Consider the following 23106-nt stretch of genomic DNA (forward strand, 5'->3'; position numbering starts at 1 on the left):
TTATGTCTGTAACGTTAAATACAATCAGAAAACGATTTAATTAAAAAATATATATACTGTATATTAAAAAAAGGCATGCCCGATATTTTTTTGCCGATTCCGATACTATGAAAATGACGTGATCGGACCCGATTGATCGGCATCTCGATCGATCGGGACATCTCTAGTTAACATCTTAACACATACTTGGATGGCTGGCTTTGAGTTAAAGTTGTGTTTGAGCATGTTGAAAGAAGCCATAAAAGACATATCACAGATACCAACTACTAAATGCAGCAAGAGAATGATGAATTAACTCTCAACTCAGAAAATTTCAACATAGCTCAATCAATTTAGAGATTAAGAGTGGGAACCTCTTGTTACCTCACGATACAATACAATTTGCGATACAAGGCTCACGATAACGATGATCTGACGATTTGGCGATACAACGATTATCGATAGATTGGTCAGGAAATCATTCTACAAACAACTAATAAAGAGAAAAACAAGCTTCTGCTGTGAATTGGAATGAGTTTATCACTAGTAGACGTCCAATCTGTTTGAACTGGGAGGGTGGCAGCGAATGAACATTCGTTCATCCGCTGCCATCCCTCCCACTTCAAACGGATTGAATGTCTATGGCCGTCATTGGCAGCCAATGCCAGGCAATGATGTAATTTTGGCCCATTTAAGGTCATTTACCTGTTGATTTTCAGTTACTTCCTGTTCATTTGGGGGTACTTTATGGGTCACTTCCCGTTTATTTTGAGTTACAGAACAGGAAGTGACCTGGGAATAACCCAAATGATTAGGTAGTGACTCAAATTCAACAGGAAATGACCTGTAAATGAACAGCAAGTGGCCTGTAAATGCCCCGAAAAATCGGACGGAATGACTGCGAATGCTCTGGTGTCGAATTAGTGCCGCAACAATTAATCGATGAACTCGAGTATCCGATTAGAAAAAAAGATTCAAATTAAATTTTGCTGCTTCGAGTATTCGTTTAATTAAAGTGCTTGTGACACGAAAAAGCATGTTTATTTCATAATACACGCGGTATTTTATGCTCCTGAATGATATGGACCGCTTGGATGTGTGTGGAAGCGATCGCTATATTTATTTAGTTTTTTGAATCCCGCGCCAGGAAAATGAGTGACTTCCGGCTTCGGTCTCGCATTGAGGAGGAGGGCGCTGTGACGTGTACGGTAGAAGACGTCCTCTTCACGCTACAGTGTACTGTTGTGTATGAGGACGAAGGATTCAGCTGATTTTGCGGATTAATACTTTTATTTTTTGCATCACGCCAGCCAAACGGCTGCAGAAAAATCATTCTGTATGCGGGAGAGGCGTATGCGCCTTTTTGGAGTTTCTAAAGGTTCCCATTCACCGTGGATATTTACTGTGGGACCATTGGACTTACAAGGAAGTGAGTAAACATCTTGTTTTGTATTATGTCAAATACGAATACAGTGATTACAAAGTAAACACTATAAAATTCCTTTAAATAAAGGACTACTTACGTTTGATCATTGATAGGCATGTAAAAAGCTATCCTCACGCTCATTAGCAGTTAGCTGTTAGCACGTTAGCTACACAACAATTCCAGCCACCCTCCTCCAGGGAACGAACTGTAAATTGCTCTCCGCCGGGCGGTTTGCCGATCCGCAAAGAAACTCGACAACCGGGTCGTCATGTCAAATAATCCAGGCTAGTTATGTGTGATTTTCCACTTCGAAGACTTTGAAACATCCCTCGGTTCGGGTTAGCATGTCGGCTAGCTGTCACTCCTTCTGGTCTGTTTGCATTCTCCGAAGCCGGGGAAGGGAAATGACATATGTCCGATTTAGGTGTCATAAAATATCGTTCGGCAGGTGTGACAGTAAAGGTAAAGTCGACTGTTTTGACCATTATGGAGTAATTTTGCCATGTCGTCTTGAATAAATGGATTTTTATTATTTTATATTCCATTTAGCACAAGTTATTTGTCATGACCATGCCATTTATTTAGCAATTGGGGAAAGTACTTGGGTAAAAAGAATATCCTGTAAAAATATTGAAGTAAAGAGACAGAAACAATGACATTTTGCCGCTCTCTTCGTCGCGTTTTCCTCATTGTGAATAGTTCCCCCTCGACGGGCTGACTGGTCCTTTTCAAGCCATTTATATAGCTATTGGGGAAAAATACTTGGATAAAAAGAATATCCTGTAAAAATATTGAAGTAAAGAGACAGAAACAATGACATTTTGCCGCTCTCTTCGTCGCGTTTTCCTCATTGTGAATAGTTCCCCCTCGACGGGCTGACTGGTCCTTCTCAAGCCATTTATATAGCTATTGGGGAAAATACTTGGATAAAAAGAATATCCTGTAAAAATATTGGAAGTAGAGAGACTGAAACAATGACATTTTGCGGCTCTCTTCGTCTCGTTTTCCTCGTTCTGAACAATTCCCCCTCAATGGGCTGAATAGTAAAACCGATGAGCCTAGTCTACCGCTGACGTCATCCACCTGTTGGGGACGCTAAAGCCCTATAATTGTAGGCGTGGCTAACCGGCAGATTAAAAGACTAATTTCTCGTCATCTGCGCTTTGCTAAATTGTTGTATATGGTCGAATCGTCTCAAAATATGATTCTAATTCACATAATAATGCCATTTAAGACTTTTTTTCTGGTGTCGTATGCTCTTTAAAGTGGCATTGTAATGGTTTGTCTTGAAACTGTTTGCATTTATTTTCATTGATTTGGGTGGATGCACTGCCTTCTAGTGTACCTCATTTCACACGGCTGAATCCATCTGCTCCCTGTTAAGACCAACATAAGCTAAGTTTTTGTTTGAGCTCATGATTTTTTTGAATGCATTCGTAATTTAGTTTAAAGGTATATTTAGCCATTTTTTGTGGGAATATGTGTCTGAGCCATTTGTTTAGAGCATTGTAAAAAAGTGTTAGCATTTTATAGCATTTAAGCTAGCGAACGTTTGCTATGCAAGTTAGTCAATTGTTCTTTTGTTGTACATAGATCCTCTTTTATTTTTTATATACCGTGTGAGGCTCAGCTCGGGTATTTTAATCTTTTATGTTCCTTATCCGATTACACGATTATTCAATATAGAGTTCATCAATTAATCGGCTACTAAAATAATCGATAGCCGCAGCCCTATTTAGAATGAACGAACGTTCCCAGTCTAAATGGATTGGGCGTCGAGCACCGTCAATGGCAGCCTTAGAGTTACCTGAAACCCTCTTATGGTGGAAGATTTTGGTATCTACTTGTTGGTTCCTTTTTTTTTTTTAAACATGGAAACCTTTTTAAAACAGTATCTCGATTTTTGGCAGGACCATATCGATAACCTTTTGGGATACAAAGTATCACAATATATCACCATTTCGATATTTTGTCACACTCCTATTAGAGATTAAATTGCAGTTAAGTCCACTCAATAATGAGCCACTTTAAGCGATCATTTGTAAAATTAGATTGTTAAAATGATCATAATTCCATCCTCACTCCAACAGCCTTCATATTCTTGCTCTCTCCTGCCCTTCAGACCACCAAATTCTAATCATTTGATCTCTAAGCCCTTTCATGGCATGAAGGGATAAAAATAGTTCCAGCTTGAATAGGGATTACATTGTGCTTTTAAAGCGCGACATCCTGTCCTATCTTTTTTAGAAGAGCGACAATTATGAATGCGACAAGTTGCACAACGCACTTGATAACGCATGCGTTTGTTGGTGAATACGGCCATCAAACGGGCAAAGTTATGGCTAGAAATCTGTGAGGGGTTAATACGTTCACTAGCCCTCCATTAGCCCAGCAATGACCCCTGGAGACTGATCACTCCTTTACCAGCAAGAGGCCATAATCTTCCCCACTGGGACCACGACTATTATTCGTCTGCTTCGGACCACTCTTGTTTCTGGCCGGCTTAGCGCAGCGGGGCTCTCTGCTGAGTTAGCTGCAGTCATGTGAGCATATGGCCCCAGGCAGATCAAGGCTCTCCTATGGGAGATGTTGACAGAGACGGTAATTCCGACAGATCAAGTGATCTGAAACTGACATACGAAAGGCTTGTCGCTCAGGCTTTTTATCACCGTGTGTGTGTGTGTTTCTTTTTAAACATTTCAACTTTAAATGTCTGGGTTGCCCTAAACCTGATGGCTTTTGACTACTTTTGCAATGAATTGATTAATCGTCTCATATGATTCACATGCTCACATTTTACATTATAACTAAAAATGTGCATTTGAAGCAAAAACTGCGCTAAGAACAGGTGAACAATGAATATACAGTACAATAATGTCACAGTCATTAGGACTCGCCAGACAAATTTCACTGGGGCAAGTGCCCCCGGTATTGATCTGCAGTAAAAATCACCTTGTTTGATTTTTAAAGAATATATTTGCAAATCATGGTGGAAAATAAGTATTTGGTCAATACCAAAAGTTCATCTCAATATTTTGTTATGTACCCTTTGTTGGCAATAACGGAGGCCAAATATTTTCTGTAACTCTTCACAAGCTTTTCACGCACTGTTGCTGGTATTTTGGCCCATTCCTCCATGCAGATCCCCTCTAGAGCAGTGATGTTTTGGGGCTGTCGTTGGGCAACACGGACTTTCAACTCCCTCCTCCGTGACGTCAAAATGATAACAAGAACGGTGAGCATAAATCCCAGAACCACACGGGGGGACTTAGTGAATGACCTACAGAGAGCTGGGACCACAGTAGCAAAGGCTACTATCAGTAACACAATGCACCTCCAGGGACTCAAATCCTGCACTGCCAGACGTGTCCCCCTGCCGAAGAAAGTACACGTCCAGGCCCGTCTGCGGTTCGCTAGAGAGCATTTGGATGATCCAGAAGAGGACTGGGAGAATGTGTTATGGTCAGATGAAACAAAAAAAGACATTTTTGGTAGAAACACAGGTTTTCGTGTTTGGAGGAAAAAGAATACTGAATTGCACCATACCCACTGTGAAGCATGGGGGTGGAAACGACATGCTTTGGGGCTGTTTTTCTGCATAGGGACCAGGAAGACTGATCTGTGTAAAGAAAAGAATGAATGGGGCCATGTATCGAGAGATTTTGAGTGAAAATCTCCTTCCATCAGCAAGGGCATTGAAGATGAGACGTGGCTGGGTCTTTCAGCATGACAATGATCCCAAACACACAGCCAGGGCAACAAAGGAGTGGCTTCGTAAGAAGCATTTCAATGTCCTGGAGTGGCCTAGCCAGTCTCCAGATCTCAACCCCATAGAAAATCTGTAGAGTTGAAAGTCCGTGTTGCCCAACGACAGCCCCAAAACATTACTGCTCTTGAGGAGATCTGCATGGAGGAATGGGTCAAAACACCAGTGCATGAAAAGCTTGTGACGAGTTACAGAAAACGTTTTGGCTCCGTTATTGCCAACAAAGGGTACATAACAAAGTATTGAGATGAACTTTTGGTCTTGACCAAATACTTATTTTCCACCATGATTTGCAAATAAATTCTTTATAAATCAAACAATGTGATTTTCTGTTTTTTTTTTTTCCCCACATTCTGTCTCCCATGGTTGAGGTTTACCCATGTTGACAATTACAGGCCTCTCTAACATTTTCAAGTGGGAGAACTTGCACAATTAGTGGGTGACTAAATACTTATTTACCCCACTGTAGTAGTATCGTATAAAATCTCAAAATCTTCAGTGAAAAAAGAGGAAATATTAAATGTTTTTGCTCTTAATATTTCAAATATTTTTTTCAATGAGTATGTTTTTTGAATTTGAAGTTTGTTTGTTTTTTATTCAAAATATGTCGAAACCAAAAAATAAGAAAATATTTACGATCAATCGTGACACCTCTGGTCATGTTGCTTTCATTCACTCTACAGTACACCTACCTGTATACGACCAGTCGATATCTTCTTGAAGTTTCTTCAAATTTCGGACCAAAGGTTCCACTGTTGCGACTGCAAGGGAAAGAAAAAGAAAAGGCTGAGCACCTGTATATGGGAGTTAAAAGTTTGAAATAAAACAACACACGAATTCTATAGATGCAGCATCAGGGGTGAAAGTGGCTAGAATTTCTTGCAGGAACTCCCCGACGTGAAGGTTGCCACGGAGCCAGAAATTTTGTTTATTTATTTATTTTTTATTTTCTTTTTTGTTTGTTTTTTTTGGGGGGGGGGTAAACCTCCTAAAACTACTGAAATGCAAAGAAAACTGTTTCGGCACAGTTATTTCTATAACACATACAAAAACTGATTTTCATTCAAAATGGTATTTTTTTCAATGATTTCCAAAATCAAAGTCAACAAAAACAGCAATAACCACAACCTACATCTCCTAATTTCTATTTTCCCTCATTTCCTCACATACTGTACTAAATGCCAAATCTAAATTTTAACTACTTAAGAACACATGATGTATATTAAAATTGGAGTTAATGTCAACATTTACTTTTGCTTTCATTTTTTTAATAATACAGATATAAGGAACATACATTCAGAAAAATACAATTGACTTATATTACGCAGAGTGAAATGGAATATATTTTGAAGATCGCGCAAACATTGCCTTTTTTAAATCATAAGGAAATGAATTAGTAGCCTAACATAAATTAACAAATATAAGTCCAAAGTGCACATTGACAGCTAAGATGTCCTGAACCTCCCCATCAGAGCAAACAAAACTAAATATCATAAATAAGACTCTTCAACTCTTTCCTTGCTCTTAAAGATTTGATCCATTTTCTGTTGCATCGCCCTTTTTTTGTCGCTTTAATTGTTGTTGTTGCTGTTCCAGAAAACACGCACTAGCTAGCTAACTATCTCTGCTGATCACATGTCAGTATGTCAGCCAATTGAACGGATAAATGAGTCCAGGCATTTTGCTTTGCTGTGTGCATTCGCACATTGACGTGACTCATCATCGTCAGACTCGGATAACTGCAGCAGCTAGGGAAACCTCCATGCCGTCCGTGGAATAAAATAAATAATAAATATCGGTGGAAACGGATTACGCTACACAAGCACTTTATCATGCTTGTTTTTAACACTTGTGCATATAAATCTGATGTTGGTAGATTCTTTTCTTCTTGGAGATGAAATGCATGTGTGGCAGCTCAGCATTTTTTATTTATTTATTTATTTTTTTACATAGCGTTTTGACAGTTGCCGTCATATTTTCGGAATCAAAGCACCGTGTACCGGAACAGCATTCCTGCCCTGAACATTGTACCGGAACTGCGTTCCTGACCGTTCTGGCTAGAGGTGGGAATCTTTTGGCACCTAACGATTCGATTACGATTACGATTCAGAGGCTACGATTCGATTATAAATTGATATTGATCGCTATTAGCTGCTAATGTTTTGTACATTAGCTACAAAAACTGTAAAAAAAAAAAATAAATAAAAAAAAAAAGCCTCGCAGGCTTAAATAAACGACTATTTCAGTATCAAGTTAACAGTTAAAAACAATAAATAATATACTCAAATCCCCATTCTGTATCAGCAGCTTTAAACTACATTCAATTAATGTAATGTTGTCAATCAACCGTTGAAGTTGTTAAAATTGCTCCTGTTATTCCATAATGTCCCTTTTACCAACTTTCGACATCTGAAAGTTTTAAAACTATTTTAAAGATAGATTCAAGTCAATATTTTACCGATTTAGGAGTATTTTAGATAAAAAGTTAATTAGGTTCGCTTGGAAGGTTCGCTACAACAGCCTTACAGGGAAGTCTACTGCTTTAAGATGGCGGCCGTTTACTAACGCCCGCTTCTAGCTTTCTCTACATGTGCTGCTATCGCCACGAGTGGTTTTGCATCTAGTCCTATATAAATATGATATCTACCTTAACATTATTAACGTACTTTGTAGCAGCTTTCGGCAGCAGTCAGGTACGTGTTGTGTTTTTTATCTCGCGGCATGAGTTGAACTAGAGCCTTGAGTTGAGCATTGTTATTACCCGAGGGGCCGGGTAATGACAAGCATGATGTTTAGCTCCTCTCGCTCCGTTCCTCATTGCGTCCCGAAGACCGCGCGGCGCGCTGAGTGTGTTTTACTTCCGCTTTACTTGACATATTTCAATAGTCAGAATTTGGATGTTTGTGAATCGTTCTCAAATCTTCCACGGCCAAATCGCAAATAATCTAAGAATCGGAAATTTCGCACATCTCTAGTTTTAGCCCACTTTCACCCCTGTGCAGCATTCAACTGTAATACCCGGGGCCATTTCATTAAGTCATTTTCAGAAAGAAACATGAGGCCGTCCGCGAATTAGGTGAGTCATGGGATGAAAATGACAGAAGAACAGAACGAGAATAGCAAAATAAGCTCATGATTACGGCTCTCTGAATAATGCAGTCGGGTTACCACGTGAACATGAATAAATCAAAAATAAGGGGACTAAAACAACATTGTGTGTGTTTTTCTTTCTTTTCACTTTCAGCAGAGTCAAATTTAGGTCAACACATCCACGACATGAAGTCAGTATAATCCTATTGTTTACCGCAGCGGGATGGAAGACGATAGCGTAAATATGAATAAGAAATCTCTTTTGAGCTGCTTATTAATAATATGGAGTTTTTGAAAAAAAAAAATACATAGGCTGCAGTCCCCACCTTTAAATCACAATCCAATTCGAGGTTAAAACCGTAACAACAGGTGATAATTGGCCTCGTTGGTGTGAGCGCCGCAAAGAATACATTACAGTGGGATGTTAATAAGGCAATTACTGATGCTACATGCCCGCGGCTACTTCTTTTATGATGCTTTCATTCACTTATCTGACTGCTATTCCTCCTCATTAATGTCTGAATGACCCACGTTTTCACGGTTCAAAATTTGGAACACATCAAAGCTCCTGACGTTATCGCAAATGGCCCACATAAGAAAGGCTCGGTGATTTACTTTGAAATATATCAGTGTTACGTTTCATTCTTGATGGTACAGTATTGCCCTGGTGGCGCTGGGATCATGTTCACTGCAGGATTTTCTCTCTGAAATTCAATGTGGGTTTAGACACGTTTCAAAGCGCGCCATGTGATAACAATGAATATCAATATGGGATGATTCGACAGTGAGTTTTCTTAGAGGATGATCTGAAAAGTCTCAACAGATGGAGGCCAGGCGGCTCTATTCAATCAATTGGAGATTGGGACTTAGCTGGCATCCTGCAGTTTGGGAACCTCAAAGCTTGTAATTGAAAATTCCCGTCTCATACATTATTTGCGATACAGTGGGAAATCCTGCTGAAATTTACAAATGACCAAAACCAGCCCGCTTTCCACTAATTACGGCGTCGTATTTTGTTTTGTATCAAATCCCGCTAGATTCCGATGAGCTCAAGCTGTGTGAAGATGCCGCGAGCAGGATTGTTGATCATTTTCGGGATAAACGTGCCTGTCTCAGCAGAAATCTAACGAATAGAAGAGTACCGGATTACCCGACTCCTGGGGGCTGATTTAGCCCAAATCCTTCCAATCGGGGAATTGTCTGTCGGCTTCCTTTATAACTGATTTAGAGTTTTCCTATTAAAGGAAGCCAAAATACCAAGTCATCCTATTTAGTTTTCAAAGAATCTATTGGAATAACTGTACATAAAGATGTGACTTCTGTGTATTATATTACAGCTTTTCACCAGAGGGTCACACAGCTACAAATGAGTTCGATTCACAGTGGTATGAAAAAGTATCTGAGCCTTTTGGAATTTCTCACATTTCTGCATAAAATAAATGTCATCTGATCTTTGTCAAAATCACACAGGTGAAAAACCAGTCTGCTTTAAATAAACCACCCAAACATTCATAGGCTTTCATTAGAGATGTCTGATCGATCGGCATCCCGATCGATCGGGTCCGATCACGGCATTTTCAAAGTATCGGAATCGGCCAAAAAATATCGGCCATGCCTTTTTTAAATATATTTTTATTTTTTAATTAAATCGTTTTCTAATTGTATTTAACGTTACAGACATAATATGTTACACTCATCCAGACTCTTTAGTTTAGGCTTAAGGTAGTGTTATAAAATTTATCCCGATAATGGTGGTAATTATTTTTTTTAAAAATGTAACACGTAAAATATTAACAAAATTAATGCATGCACTGCACGACCCAATTACGCATTGTCGCGCTCAATCTGTAATGGCGTCGTTTACCTATATAGAGATAAAAGGCAGCGTAAAATGAGTAGAGTGAATTTTGGCAGCCTTTGGAGCCTTTTTTTAATTGGCTAAAGCCTTACAATCCCTCTCCCTACGATTAAAAATATCATGGGAAGCAATGTGGGGAAGCAAGGTAGCAACTGATCTTTTTCTTAACATCTTATGTTATTTCCCAACGCAGAGAAGATATATCAATTGGTAGCACTACGCACAGTCATGGTTCCACTTCCCATCATGCATTTGGGCATGGCTACAGTATCATTTGCTGAAAGCTCAACAAATACACTAGATGGCAATATTTAGTCACAATATACAAAGTCAAAAGTCTTTCTATCCGTGGATCCCTCCCACAGAAAGAATGTTAATAATGTAAATGCCATCTTGAGGATTTATTGTCATAATAAACAAATACAGTACTTATATACTGTATGTTGAATGTATACTGTATATTCGTCCGAGTTTTATTCATTTTTTTCTTAATGTATTGCCAAAATGTATATGATCGGAAAAAATTATCGGGAATGATTGGAATTGAATCGGGAGCAAAAAAAAAAAAAAGCAATCGGATCGGGAAATATCGGGATCGGCAGATACTCAAACTAAAACGATCGGATCAGGAGCAAAAAAACATGATCGGAACAACCCTAGTTTTCATATTCTGATGAGGATAGCATACAAACAATGACAGAAGGGGAAAATAAGTAAGTGAACCCTCTGCCTAATTACAGAGCAATTGAAGTGATAGTTGAAGCAGACTATTTTTTTATCTGTTTGATTTTGACAAAGATCAGCTCACATTTGATGGTGATTTTATGCAGAAATGTGAAAAATTCCGAAAGGTTCAGATACTTTTTCATACCACTGTAGTCATTATAATAAGGTCTAGGGCATGCATTTTCTGGAGAAATTGCATGGGAATTAGAGTTGTTCCGATCATGTTTTTTTTATTCCCGATCCGATCCCGATCATTTTAATTTGAGTATCTGCCGATCCCGATATTTCCCGATCCGATTGCTTTTTTTTTGCTCCCGATTCAATTCCAATCATTCCCGATAATTTTTCCCGATCATATACATTTTGGCAATGCATTAAGAAAAAAATGAATAAAACTCGGACGAATATATACATTCAACATACAGTACATAAGTACTGTATTTGTTTATTATGACAATATATCCTCAAGATGGCATTTACATTATTAACATTCTTTCTGTGAGAGGGTTCCACGGATAGAAAGACTTGTGACTTTTTATATTGTGACTAAATATTGCCATCTAGTGTATTTGTTGAGCTTTCAGTAAATGATACTGTAGCCATTTAACTTCTGCCCAAATGCATGATGGGAAGTGCAACCATGACTGTGCGTAGTGGTACCAATTGATATATCTTCTCTGCGTTAGGAAATAACATAGGGTGTTAAGAAAAAGATCAACCACTACCTTTCTTCCCCACATTGCTTCCCACAATATTACCAATTGTTGAGAGAGGGATTGAAAGGCATTAGCCAATTAAAAAAAGGCTTCAAAGGCTGCCAAAATTCTCTCAACTCATTTTACATTGCCTTTTAGCTCCATGTATACATGCAACGATGCCATTATAGATTGGACGCAACAATGCGTGAGTGGGTAGTGTAGCGCATGTGTTAATTGCGTTAAATATTATAATGTTATTACCGCCGTTAACGCGATAAATTTGATAGCCCTACTTTAAGCCAAAAGTAAAGACTCTGGATGAGTGTAAGACATTTTGTCTGTAACATTAAATACAATTAGAAAACGATTTAATAAAAAAAAATATATATATATATATATATATCAAAAAAGGCATGTCCGATATTTTTTTGCCGATCACGATACTTTGAAAATGACTTGATCGGACCCGATCGATCGGGACATCTTTAATGGGAATGCTTTCGTGTCTTTTGTTGGTGTTAAATGTGCTATTGGAAATGAATGAGTTCAGCACATTTTTAGCAAAAAAACAAATTTTATCTGTAATCTGAATAATCATGGTTTGCTATGATTTTTTTGATGGGTGAATTTTCCTTTTTAGTTCTGGTGGGAAAAACTCCCATTTTTAGGCCAACCCTGACTTTGTTGGGTAATCGAAAGGTTTTTGTGACATTTTGGAGTTGGAACAGTGGACAACGCATAATTAAGGTAGTCACTTCATAAATTGGCATTCAAATCTTTATTCAAAAGGTGCCAGAAGCGCTGCAATTTTGATGAGCGGTGACAATTCTTTCCCCTTACGGCTCCATTTGCGGCCTGCTGACACAGACATTTACTGTTCATCTCTTCATCTGTCTCCAACTCAAGTCCAGCAGCAGAAGGAACCAGTTAATGGGATCAGGCTTTATGTTAAGTGGAGGACAGTGGAGCTTTAAACAAACCGTACATTGTTCCTGCGGGCCTGCATGGGCAGCATTAAAAGCTGCAATTTAAAACCCAAGAAGACAAGCTTATCACTTGTGGTGACCGTGAGAGTTTGGGGCCCTGTGTTGGGCGCTAATACACTTAGACAGCTGTACATGTGTGGGCGTACATACATCCGAGGAGAGTGTAATGTAACACCCTGTTATATGTAGACATACGGGCAGCAGTCTTATTAAACTAAAACCTCTATTTGTGTAACGTACAGTAAAATACAGTCATTGCATGTGCTTATTGTAATCTTGATTTCTAAGGATGAAGAAAAATCAATGGCACACTCTTACTTCATACAGTCGAGGATTAATAAAAGGCAGAAGTTCACATGAATAAATACTCTGACAGCCTGACAACGCATGATGAAAGCTTAGCTTTGCCCCACAATTGCATCTATTTGAAACGCCTTGAGTGCTGCTTTTAAAGTTCAGCGCTTTCTTCATGCCGGGGATGAAGGAGGGGGGAGAACAGCTCCAGACAAACAGCAACGTTGACACACATCCCCTTTTGCCAGTGCGGAAATATTCAACAAATCCAGAGGTTTACACTGCTCTTGTTTTGACACCAATTTGGGTTTAATCCCTCAGATTTGCAGCCAAATAGGACAACTAGCAGGCATGTGTTTTGTGGAACCTAAAACTAAGCTCCAAAAATACTGTAATAAAAATAATAATGTCACATTTTGAACTAATGAAAGTCTGTACTGTGGTAGTTCGTAAACTATTGAAATACATTTTTTTTTTTTAAAAATGACCGAAATAGACATCTATCATATTTTTCGGACTATAAATCGCAGGGTTTTTTTTCATAGTTTGGCTGGGGGTGCGATTATACTCAGGGGCGACTTACAGTGGGGCAAATAAGTATTTAGTCAACCAGTAATTGTGCAAGTTCTCCCACTTGAAAATATTAGAGAGGCCTGTAATTGCCAACACGGGTAAACCTCAACCATGAGAGACAGAATGTGGAAGAAAAACCCAGAAAATCACATTGTTTGATTTTTAAAGAATTTATTTGCAAATCATGGTGGAAAATAAGTATTTGGTCAGTACCAAAAGTTCATCTCAATACTTTGTTATGTACCCTTTGTATGTAATAACAGAGGCCGAATGTTTTCTGTAACTCTTCACAAGCTTTTCACACACTGTTGCTGGTATTTTGGCCCATTCATCCATGTAGATCTCTTCTAGAGCAGTGATGTTTTGCGGCTGTCATTGGGCAACACGGACTTTCAACTCCCTCCTCACCCCGTGGCGTCAAAATGAGAACGTGGAGCAAAAATCCCAGAACCACACGGGGGGACCTAGTGAATGACCTACAGAGAGCTGGGACCACAGTAACAAAGGCTACTATCAGTAACACAATGCGCCGCCAGGGACTCAAGTCCTGCACTGCCAGACGTGTCCCCCTGCTGAAGAAAGTACACGTCCAGGCCCGTTTGCGGTTTGCTAGAGAGCATTTGGATGATCCAGAAGAGGAATGGGAGAATGTGTTATGGTCAGATGAAACATAAATAGAAGTTTTTGGTAGAAACACAGGTTCTCTTGTTTGGAGGAAAAAGAATACTGAATTGCACCATACCCACTGTGAAGCATGGGGTGGATACATCATGCTTTGGGGCTGTTTTTCTGCAAAGGGACCAGGTTTACTGATCTGTATAAAGGAAAGCATGAATGGGGCCATGTATCGAGAGATTTTGAGTGAAAATCTCCTTCCATCAGCAAGGGTATTGAAGATGAGACGTGGCTGGGTATTTCAGCATGACAATGATCCCAAACACACAGCCAGGGCAACAAAGGAGTGGCTTCGTAAGAAGCATTTCAAGGTCCTGGAGTGGCCTAGCCAGTCTCCAGGTCTCAAACTCATAGAAAATCTGCGGAGGGATTTGAAAGTCCGTGTTGCCCAACGACAACCCCAAAACATCACTGCTCTAGAGGAGATCTGCATGGAGGAATGGGCCAAAATAACAGCAACAGTGTGTGAAAAGCTTGTGAAGAGTTACAGGAAAACGTTTGGCCTCCGTTATTGCCAACAAAGGGTACATAACAAAGCATTGAGATGAACTTTTGGTATTGACCAAATAATTATTTTCCACCATGATTTGCAAATAAATTCTTTAAAAATCAAAGAATTTGATTTTCAGTTTTTTTTTTCCACATTCTGTCTCTCATGGTTGAGGTTTAACCATGTTGACGATTACAGGCCTCTCTAATATTTTCAAGTAGGGAGACCTTGCACAATTAGTGGTTGACTAAATACTTATTTGCCCCACTGTGAGTGTGAAATTATTAGCACATTATGATATCATTTCACATGTTATGTTGGTGTTTTGGAGTGACACTGATGGTTTGGCAAACTTGTTAGCATGTTCTTTATGCTATAGTTATCTGAATAACTCTAAATAGCGATGGCCACGTTCGCGTTCTGCCTTTGGCAATGTGTGTTCAATTGTATTATTGACTTTTTTTTTAATTGAAATGCATGCTTTTAGTTTGTAGCGCTTTCACACCCAAGTGGGGGCGCACTCGCACTTGTTTACGCAAAGAAGAGCGCTCACACGCCAGAAGAAGACGGACAGCTACGCAGCGTCTGTCGTTTGAGCGAGTGGGCGAGAGAGCGAGAGAAACATGGGTGCGAACCTACGTTCATTGTTTATGCTTGTAAAATAACTCTACGGAGGCAACGCCTGTGTGTACCATCTCTTCTGTTGTTGTTGTGTGTTTTCCACCCACGACCGGACACTTAGAGCTAGTTGTGTGTTTGTTTGAACGATGTGCTAATGCTAGTGAACGCATGCTAACCGTTTGTGTCATTGCTGTAATAGCAGCTAACTATCATTTATTTACGTTGAAGCGAACCTGTTTGGTATTGCGGACGAAATTGATTTGTAATATTTCTATTTTTAGTTTCACCCTTCAAATGATGGTGTCATAACGACGGCCAAAATAAAGTCAGCAAATCATACGGACGTCCAGCATCGTCATTTGAGAGTTTAGCTCGCTGTATAGCCAGGACTGAGCCATAGCATCCTGGTGACAACAGTATATTCGGATTTTGTTGTTCATGCATCATGTAACATTATCATACTGTACACTTATTCAGCATGTTGTTCTCTGTTGCATTTTTATATTAAATTGCTTTTTAAGATGACATATCTGTTCTATGTGTTGGATTTTATCAAGTAAACGTCCCCCCAAAAATGCGACTCCGGTGTGACTTATATATGTTTTTTTTAGGGCTGTCAAAATTATCGCGTTAACGGGCGGTAATTAATTTTTTAAATTAATCACGTTAAAATATTTGACGCAATTAACGCACATGCCCCGCTCAAACAGATTAAAATGACAGTACAGTGCAATGCCAACTTGTTACTTGTGTTTTTTGGAGTTTTGTCGCCCTATGCTGGCGCTTGGGTGCGACTGATTTTATGGGCTTAAGCACCCATGAGCATTGTGTAATTATTGACGTCAACAATGACGGGCTACTGGTTTATTTTTTGATTGAAAATTTTACAAATTTTATCAAAACGAAAACATTAAGAGGGGTTTTAAAATAAAATTTCTATAACGTGTACTAACATTTATCTTTTAAGAACTACAAGTCTTTCTATCCATGGATCGCTTTAATGTTAATGCCATCTTGTTGATTTATTGTTATAATAAACAAATACAGTACTTATGTACCTTATGTTGAATGTATATATCGATCTTGAGTCTTATCTTTCCATTCCAACAATAATTTACAGAAAAATATGGCACATTTTATAGATGGTTTGAATTGCGATTAATTATTCATTCATTCATTCATTTTCCATGCCGCTTATTCCTCACGAGGGTCGCGGAGGCGCTGGAGCCTATCCCAGCTAACAACGGGCAGTAGGCAGGGGACACCCTGAACTGGGGCTAACAACGGGCAGTAGGCAGGGGACACCCTGAACTGGTTGCCAGCCAATTACGATTAATTAATTTTTAAGCTGTAATTAACTAGATTAAAAATTTTAATCGTTTGACAGCCCTATTTTTTCCCCCTCTTCGTTGGGTATTTTATGGCTGGTGCGACTTATTCTCAGGTGCGACTTATAGTCCGAAAAATACTATAATCCATTTTGACAGAGAGAAAAAAAAAAAAAAACTTGGATAAATCATGTAGCTCCTTCAGTGGCAGTTTTAAACGAAAATATTCAAAAAAAATTTGACGTGAACCACAATAAAATTTCCCCTAGTAGCCTCAAAATGTAAATTTCTTTCTTCCACGACCGATTTGCAATTACACCCCTTTCACCTCTGGCTGGTGTTCACGTCAGGTATAAGGATGAACAAGCATTCTACCCTCTAGCTAAGATATTTTTGACGAGTTGCACGTGTGTGTCGTCTTCTTGACTGGTCTCAAATCGGACCTTTAAGCTACAAAAACCAAACCAGGCGAACATCTTATTTGTACGTTCCAATACACACAAACATATTCACCTCACTTGTACGGCGCACTAATCTGCCTGCCTAGTCTGAGCAGTGAGATGCAGCAAACCCATCTGCTTGGCACAAACTGAGAAAATACTGCGTGCGTGTGTACGATTAGTAATCCTGCATGCGTTCAGTGGAGCTCCGCTGCATCCTAATACAGTCGCCTTTGGCTATGGAAAAAGATTTTCCCTCTGATTTTGTGCTAGCGGAAACCAACGCACGGATTGACAATATTTTGTACTCCGTCGTTACTTCATTCAGTCTAAACGACTGGAGTTTCCATGACAACGAACAAGCCTCCGATGGCGCGTGGAAGACTCTGACTTCCTGTCGGCTTCCCGATCGCAGTCAGGCCATCGCCGTGGAGACGCAACAGTCTCTCGGTGGAAGGTCACGCCGCCCCGACAGCACCAATGTTGTCCCCGATTCCGCTAGCTTCGCCTTGATAAAAACGGATCGATTCGCAACAATTTCGGTGATGTCATTCTTTTGTATTGGTGGAACAAGCATCCCATTTAGGTGAAAATGTGTACCCCCTGCTGTTGGCCACCACCCGGTCGAGGGCACTTCAAAACTAGGCAAACAGCCAAGAGGAGGTGACTGGAAACGGGCCAGACTGTCAATCCGCGATGGATTTCTATTGGAATGTCTGCAAGTTTTAAGGTGGGTTGGACATTCATCAACTCACATTTAGTCACAGATCCCAAATGAGCCTTCTTCACGGCAGGCCCAATACAAAACACTTTCCACCAATTGGTTTTGGGTTCCACTTAACTTTCGACAACTAAAACAACGAGGCCTTCTGTGTCCAAATCTTTCCTTGTCCGGCCTTTCCGCTTTGAAAGAGACCAGCAGCTGTCCCCGTGACCTAGCCTGGCTTTTTAAATAAACTCAGGGTGAGAGAAGACCGCTGCTAAGTGGATTAGAGAAAAACTGATGAATAAAATGTTTGGGAGGAAGAAACTAAGAAACAAAAGGAATGGAAGCAAAATACCAAAGCAGAAAACCCATTAATTATTTACGATAACATCTGTGGTTTGTCCCAATGCCAAACCATTAGTAGAGTCTTCAAACTCTGAAGGAAATGATCAAAATCGCAAAAAACCAGACAGTTAAGAAGGCTTTAGAAAATCTTTCTAACAAGATTTATTTGCCCACACGGAAGGTTTTTATTAGAGTAGGAGAGGGCGGTAAAGTTAGCACAGCTATAATCTGCTTTTTAGCAGGGAAATTACCATCATATCTCATAATATGCCGTAACTACAAAGTAGGCTTTTGATTTTGGACATCATCACGCAAACTGCGACTGGCTGACAGCCCTGCGAGAAGTGATCAATATCACGCTGGCTGTTTTCGCACCAGTCCATCACGCCAATTGTCACGCGCTAGCGAGCCATCAATAGCGCAATGCAATAATTCAGTGTCACTGGGGGTGAAACGGCAAACATTAAAAGCACAATAAACCGAGCTGTAATGAGTTGATTTGTCTTCCAACAGACACTGGCCTTGTCGTCCGACATCGGCGACCTCACAAATGCCGTTTTGGATGCACAAATAAAAACAAAACTCCCTGAAGGCAAGGCAGACTGAGAGTTACTAGGACAGATAAGGTCACAATGAGCGCATCCGCAAGATCACACGTTTGAACGCATGCGTGTTTTTCGCACGTGTGCAAGTCCAACAAAAAAGTGTTTTGGAGCGCCTACTTGGCATACTGTGAGACAGATGGTTGGACAACACTGCCGTCATATAGCTGCGGGGGAACCATGACTCTGTTTACAACGAGTTCAATGTAAATATGGAACATTTTAGATGTACGCAGTTTTTAGTGTGAAAACCGAAAAAAACAATAGGTTGGTTAAGAAACGATCCGATCAAACCAAAATGTTAAATCTGCACATGATGTCATCTTAAATCATGGCAGGATTTGTAACACTGAAAAATATCGTATCTTCTCAGTGGCGCGGGAAGTGGGGTGCTGAGGGTGCTGCGCAGGCGTTTTGGTCGACTCTTTTTTTGTTGTTGTTTAAAAATAAATAAAACATATTGAAACAATAGCGTATTTAACTTTGGGGATTAAATATATACAGTGGGGCTAACAAGCATTTAGTCAACCACCAATTGTGCAAGTTCTCCTACTTGAAAAGATGAGAGAGGCCTGTAATTGTAAACGTGGGTAAACCTCAACCATGAGAGACAGAATGTGGAAAAAAAAAAAACAGAAAATCACATTGGTTGATTTCCAAATTAGAGTGGAAAATAAGTATTTGGTCACCTAGAAACAAGCAAGATTTCTGGCTGTCAAAGAGGTTTTTAACTTCTTTTAACGAGGTCTAACGAGGCTCCACTCGTTACCTGTATTAATGGCACCTGTTTTAACTCATTATCGATATAAAAGACACCTGTCCACAACCTCAGTCAGTCACACTCCAAACTCCACTATGGCCAAGACCAAAGAGCTGTCGAAGGACAGACAAAATTGTAGACCTGCACCAGGCTAGGAAGACTGGATCTGCAATAGTAAAACGCTGGATGTAAAGAAATCAAATCAAACTAACTGTTGGAGCAATTATTAGAAAATAGAAGACATACAAGACCACTGATAATCTCCCTCGATCTGGTGATCCATGCAAGATCTCACCCCGTGGCGTCAAAATGATAACAAGAACGGTGAGCAAAAATCCCAGAACCACACGGGGGACCTACAGAGAGCGGGGACCACAGTAACAAAGGCTACTATCAGTAACACAATGCGCCGCCAGGGACTCAAATCCTACACTGCCAGGCGTGTCCCCCTGCTGAAGCCAGGACACGTCCAGGCCCATCTGCGGTTCGCTAGAGAGTATTTGGATGATCCAGAAGAGGACTGGGAGAATGTGTTACGGTCAGATGAAACCAAATGAGAACTTTTTGGTAGAAACACAGGTTCTCGTGTTTTGAGGAGAAAGAATACTGAATTGCATCCGAAGAACACCATACACACTGTGACGCATGGGGGTGGAAACATCATGCTTTGGGGTTTTTTGAGTGAAAATCTCCTTCCATCAGCAAGGTCATTGAAGATGAGACGTGGCTGGGTCTTTCAGCATGACAATGACCCCAAACACACAGCCAGGGCAACATAGGAGTGGCTTCGTAAGAAGCATTTCAAGGTCCTGGAGTGGCCTAGCCAGTCTCCAGATCTCAACCCCATAGAAAATCTGTGGCGGGAGTTGAAAGTCCGTGTTGCCCAACCCCAGCCCCAAAACATCACTGCTCTAGAGGAGATCTGCATGGAGGAATGGGCCAAAATACCAGCAACAGTGTGTGAAAAGCTTCTGAAGAGTTACAGAAAACGTTTGGTCTCCGTTATTGCCAAGAAAGGGTACATAACAAAGTATTGAGATGAACTTTTGGTATTGACCAAATACTTATTTTCCACCATGATTTGCAAATAAATTCTTTAAAAATCAAACAATGTGATTTTCTGGGTTTTTCTTCCACATTCTGTCTCTCATGGTTGAGGTTTACCCGTGTTGGCAATTACAGGCCTCTCTAATATTTTCAAGTGGGAGAACTTGCACAATTACTGGTTGACTAAATACTTATTTGCCCCACTTTATGTTGAAAAATTATTATTATTATTATTTTTTTTGTGTTAAAACAGGGTCACCACCGGACAACTTGCTTGCTACCGGGTCACGTTGAATAAGACGCTATTGGAACGGAAAAGTTAACAGAGGAGGCGTTAGCATGACGCGAAAAACGAATTAGCATTTTTTTTCTTTACTAAAACAGCGAATTTTTGTAAAAATCAAATTGATGTCGAAAATGAAGATGATCTAAATAGTGGTCAGCGAGGAAAAGTGTGCTGCAGATTTAGAATGTGGAGTCCAGAAAGGAAATCTACCTTTGGTCTCTTCAAATAGGACATGCTTGCATTGTAGTCATATTATTGTTTGTTGTTGCTGTTGCAGACCTCTGATTGATATTAGTGTGAAAATTATTTTAGGGTTGTGAAAAGGGGGTGTTATACCGAGGCTTATTGGAACCTTTAGCTTTTAAATGTACGGAGATTTGCCATATAAAACACGGGCGCTTTTATTTCCAATACAAAAACTCCAACACACACTGTAGGTGAAATTGAACACTGTCTTTATAGTAGCCTAGTAGTAGTATGTAAACTATCCAGCATTCGTGTCTACTGCCATTGTGCATTCCTTCAATGAAGAAAATGCGTGAGCAAGTTTGGATCCAAACGGCTGTTTTTTTTTTATGGGTAAAACGGAGAAAAAAAAAAGATCCTCAGCACCCCTTGCTGTGAGTGACTCCTGTATCTTCTAAAGATTCGTCATTGCGTCTCATCGTCATTGAATTGGTGATTTAAACGCCTTCTCTTGCTCTACCCCCAAATGGATTAGACGTGTATTGCTGTCATTGGTACGAGAACATCATTATTGGCAATGGCAGTGAAATTTCTGTTATTATAGCAATCCCACGATTCCATAAGAATCTTACATTCGACTACATAACTTTTTGGTACAGTGATAAAAATTGAGCTCTAACGTGTCCCGCCATAAAATTGCCATTAGGTTTTTAATCATGACCACTTTATTTTTTAACATGCATTTTACTAAGTTCTAACTTGTTTTTGACGAAAACGAATGTGTAAATCTCGAAAATACATCACTATTTTCCATGAAAAGTATGAAATGAAAAATGAAATGATTGTAAAACAAGTCCCATGCAGAATGCATCCAAGTGGAATCCAGAGAGTGACAGAAGGGTGCGATGCAAACGATGTGAATCATATTGCAGCCACCAGTTCAGTCCAGTTCATTGCTTTGCATGCAAAACACGCTCATTAAAAAATAGTAAGTGCTGCAGACAGCTTGCACGGCATCATTACTACAGTCACTCTTTAACATGTGTCCAAGCAAAATCCTTCCGTTAAAAAAAACCTACTAATACTCTCAAAAGTTTGATCAATATTTCGGAATAAGTGCAAGAAAATTCGCAAGAAATCCCGAATTTCTCACCCGTAACGCTGAGGAGCAGCAGCCGGGAGAAGACTCCGTGGACTCGTTGTGTCTCCATCATCCCCGGCGAGAAAATAACAAACGACGTTGTACGCGTTTGGCAGAAGGGGAAAAAATAATAAAAACGCTAACAGGTCATCGTGCGTCTGCGTCGACGCTCATTTTCGGCGCGGTTCGGCTTGGGTCTGGTTCGACGGAGCGCCGCGTCTGCTTGACTATGGACCGACGCGCGCAGGGATGAAGCGAGCGCCACCCACTGCCTTCATGAAAATGAATGAGGGGCGTCTTGGTGATCTGACTCCGGGGATTTCGATGTGTGTGCGTGCGTTCGTGCGTGCGTGCGTGCGTGTACTTACATCCAATCGGTGTCGTTTATTTTGGAAAGCGTGAAATCAGTGGCTGCCATTGACGGCAATAGACCAGGGGTCCCCATCCGCCGGGCCGCGGACCGGTCCGTGGCACATTTGCTTCCGTGCCGCACAGAAATAATATTTGATTAACGACCGCATTCTGGCCGAATTAACTTTGGCCTGTGCCCCTGCTTAACACATCAATATCCCTGTGTACTGTACATATAATACTACAGTATACGTAGATTAGAATGTCGTCATAGAAATCCTTTGATTGGACTGCAAACAGTACATCTTGTTTTGTATATAAAATATATTCAGAGGCGTCGCGTCCCATTAGGCAAACCAGGCAATTGCCTTGGGCCCCCAGCCAGCGGGGGCCCCCAGAGGGCCAACAGATTTAGCACACGCAGCTTTACTGCACTGTCGCAGCGACAAGTGCGACAGTGCCAGTGAAAGCCTTGTGCCCCTTGACACGCTCTACCCCCCCCCACCCCACGTGACACAGAGTTAGAGTGAGCGGCGACTTTTTTAATTGGCGTATATCCAAAATAAGGAGAAGTTATCCTCCTGGAAGTGACAAAAGAAAGAAAAAAAAGCAGAAGAGGAGAAAAGGAAGCAAGACAGTGGTGAGTGTACTATGTTACTGTAGTTTCATGTCTTAATGTAGCAGAAGCCGGGCACTTTGAGTGTCCTAAAAAGCGCTCTATGAGACCGAGGT

At 40.3% G+C, this 23106-nt stretch overlaps 1 protein-coding gene across 3 annotated transcripts in view; it reads right to left on the reverse strand.

Moving 5' to 3' along the window:
- Positions 1 to 23106, reverse strand: part of ptprz1b (protein tyrosine phosphatase receptor type Z1b) — a 64662-nt gene that overhangs the window by 29268 nt on the left and 12288 nt on the right. For 2 of the 3 annotated variants that reach the window (XM_057854211.1, XM_057854209.1), the window contains exon 4: positions 5864 to 5932. In XM_057854211.1, coding sequence (XP_057710194.1) covers positions 5864 to 5932 — 69 coding nt within the window. Of the gene's footprint in view, positions 1 to 5863; positions 5933 to 22035; positions 22302 to 23106 lie in introns of those variants that run through there. The other variant, XM_057854210.1, reaches the window with a different exon arrangement.

The sequence above is a fragment of the Corythoichthys intestinalis genome, chromosome 13, assembly GCF_030265065.1.
Source record: "Corythoichthys intestinalis isolate RoL2023-P3 chromosome 13, ASM3026506v1, whole genome shotgun sequence".
NCBI classification, from domain to species: domain Eukaryota; kingdom Metazoa; phylum Chordata; class Actinopteri; order Syngnathiformes; family Syngnathidae; genus Corythoichthys; species Corythoichthys intestinalis.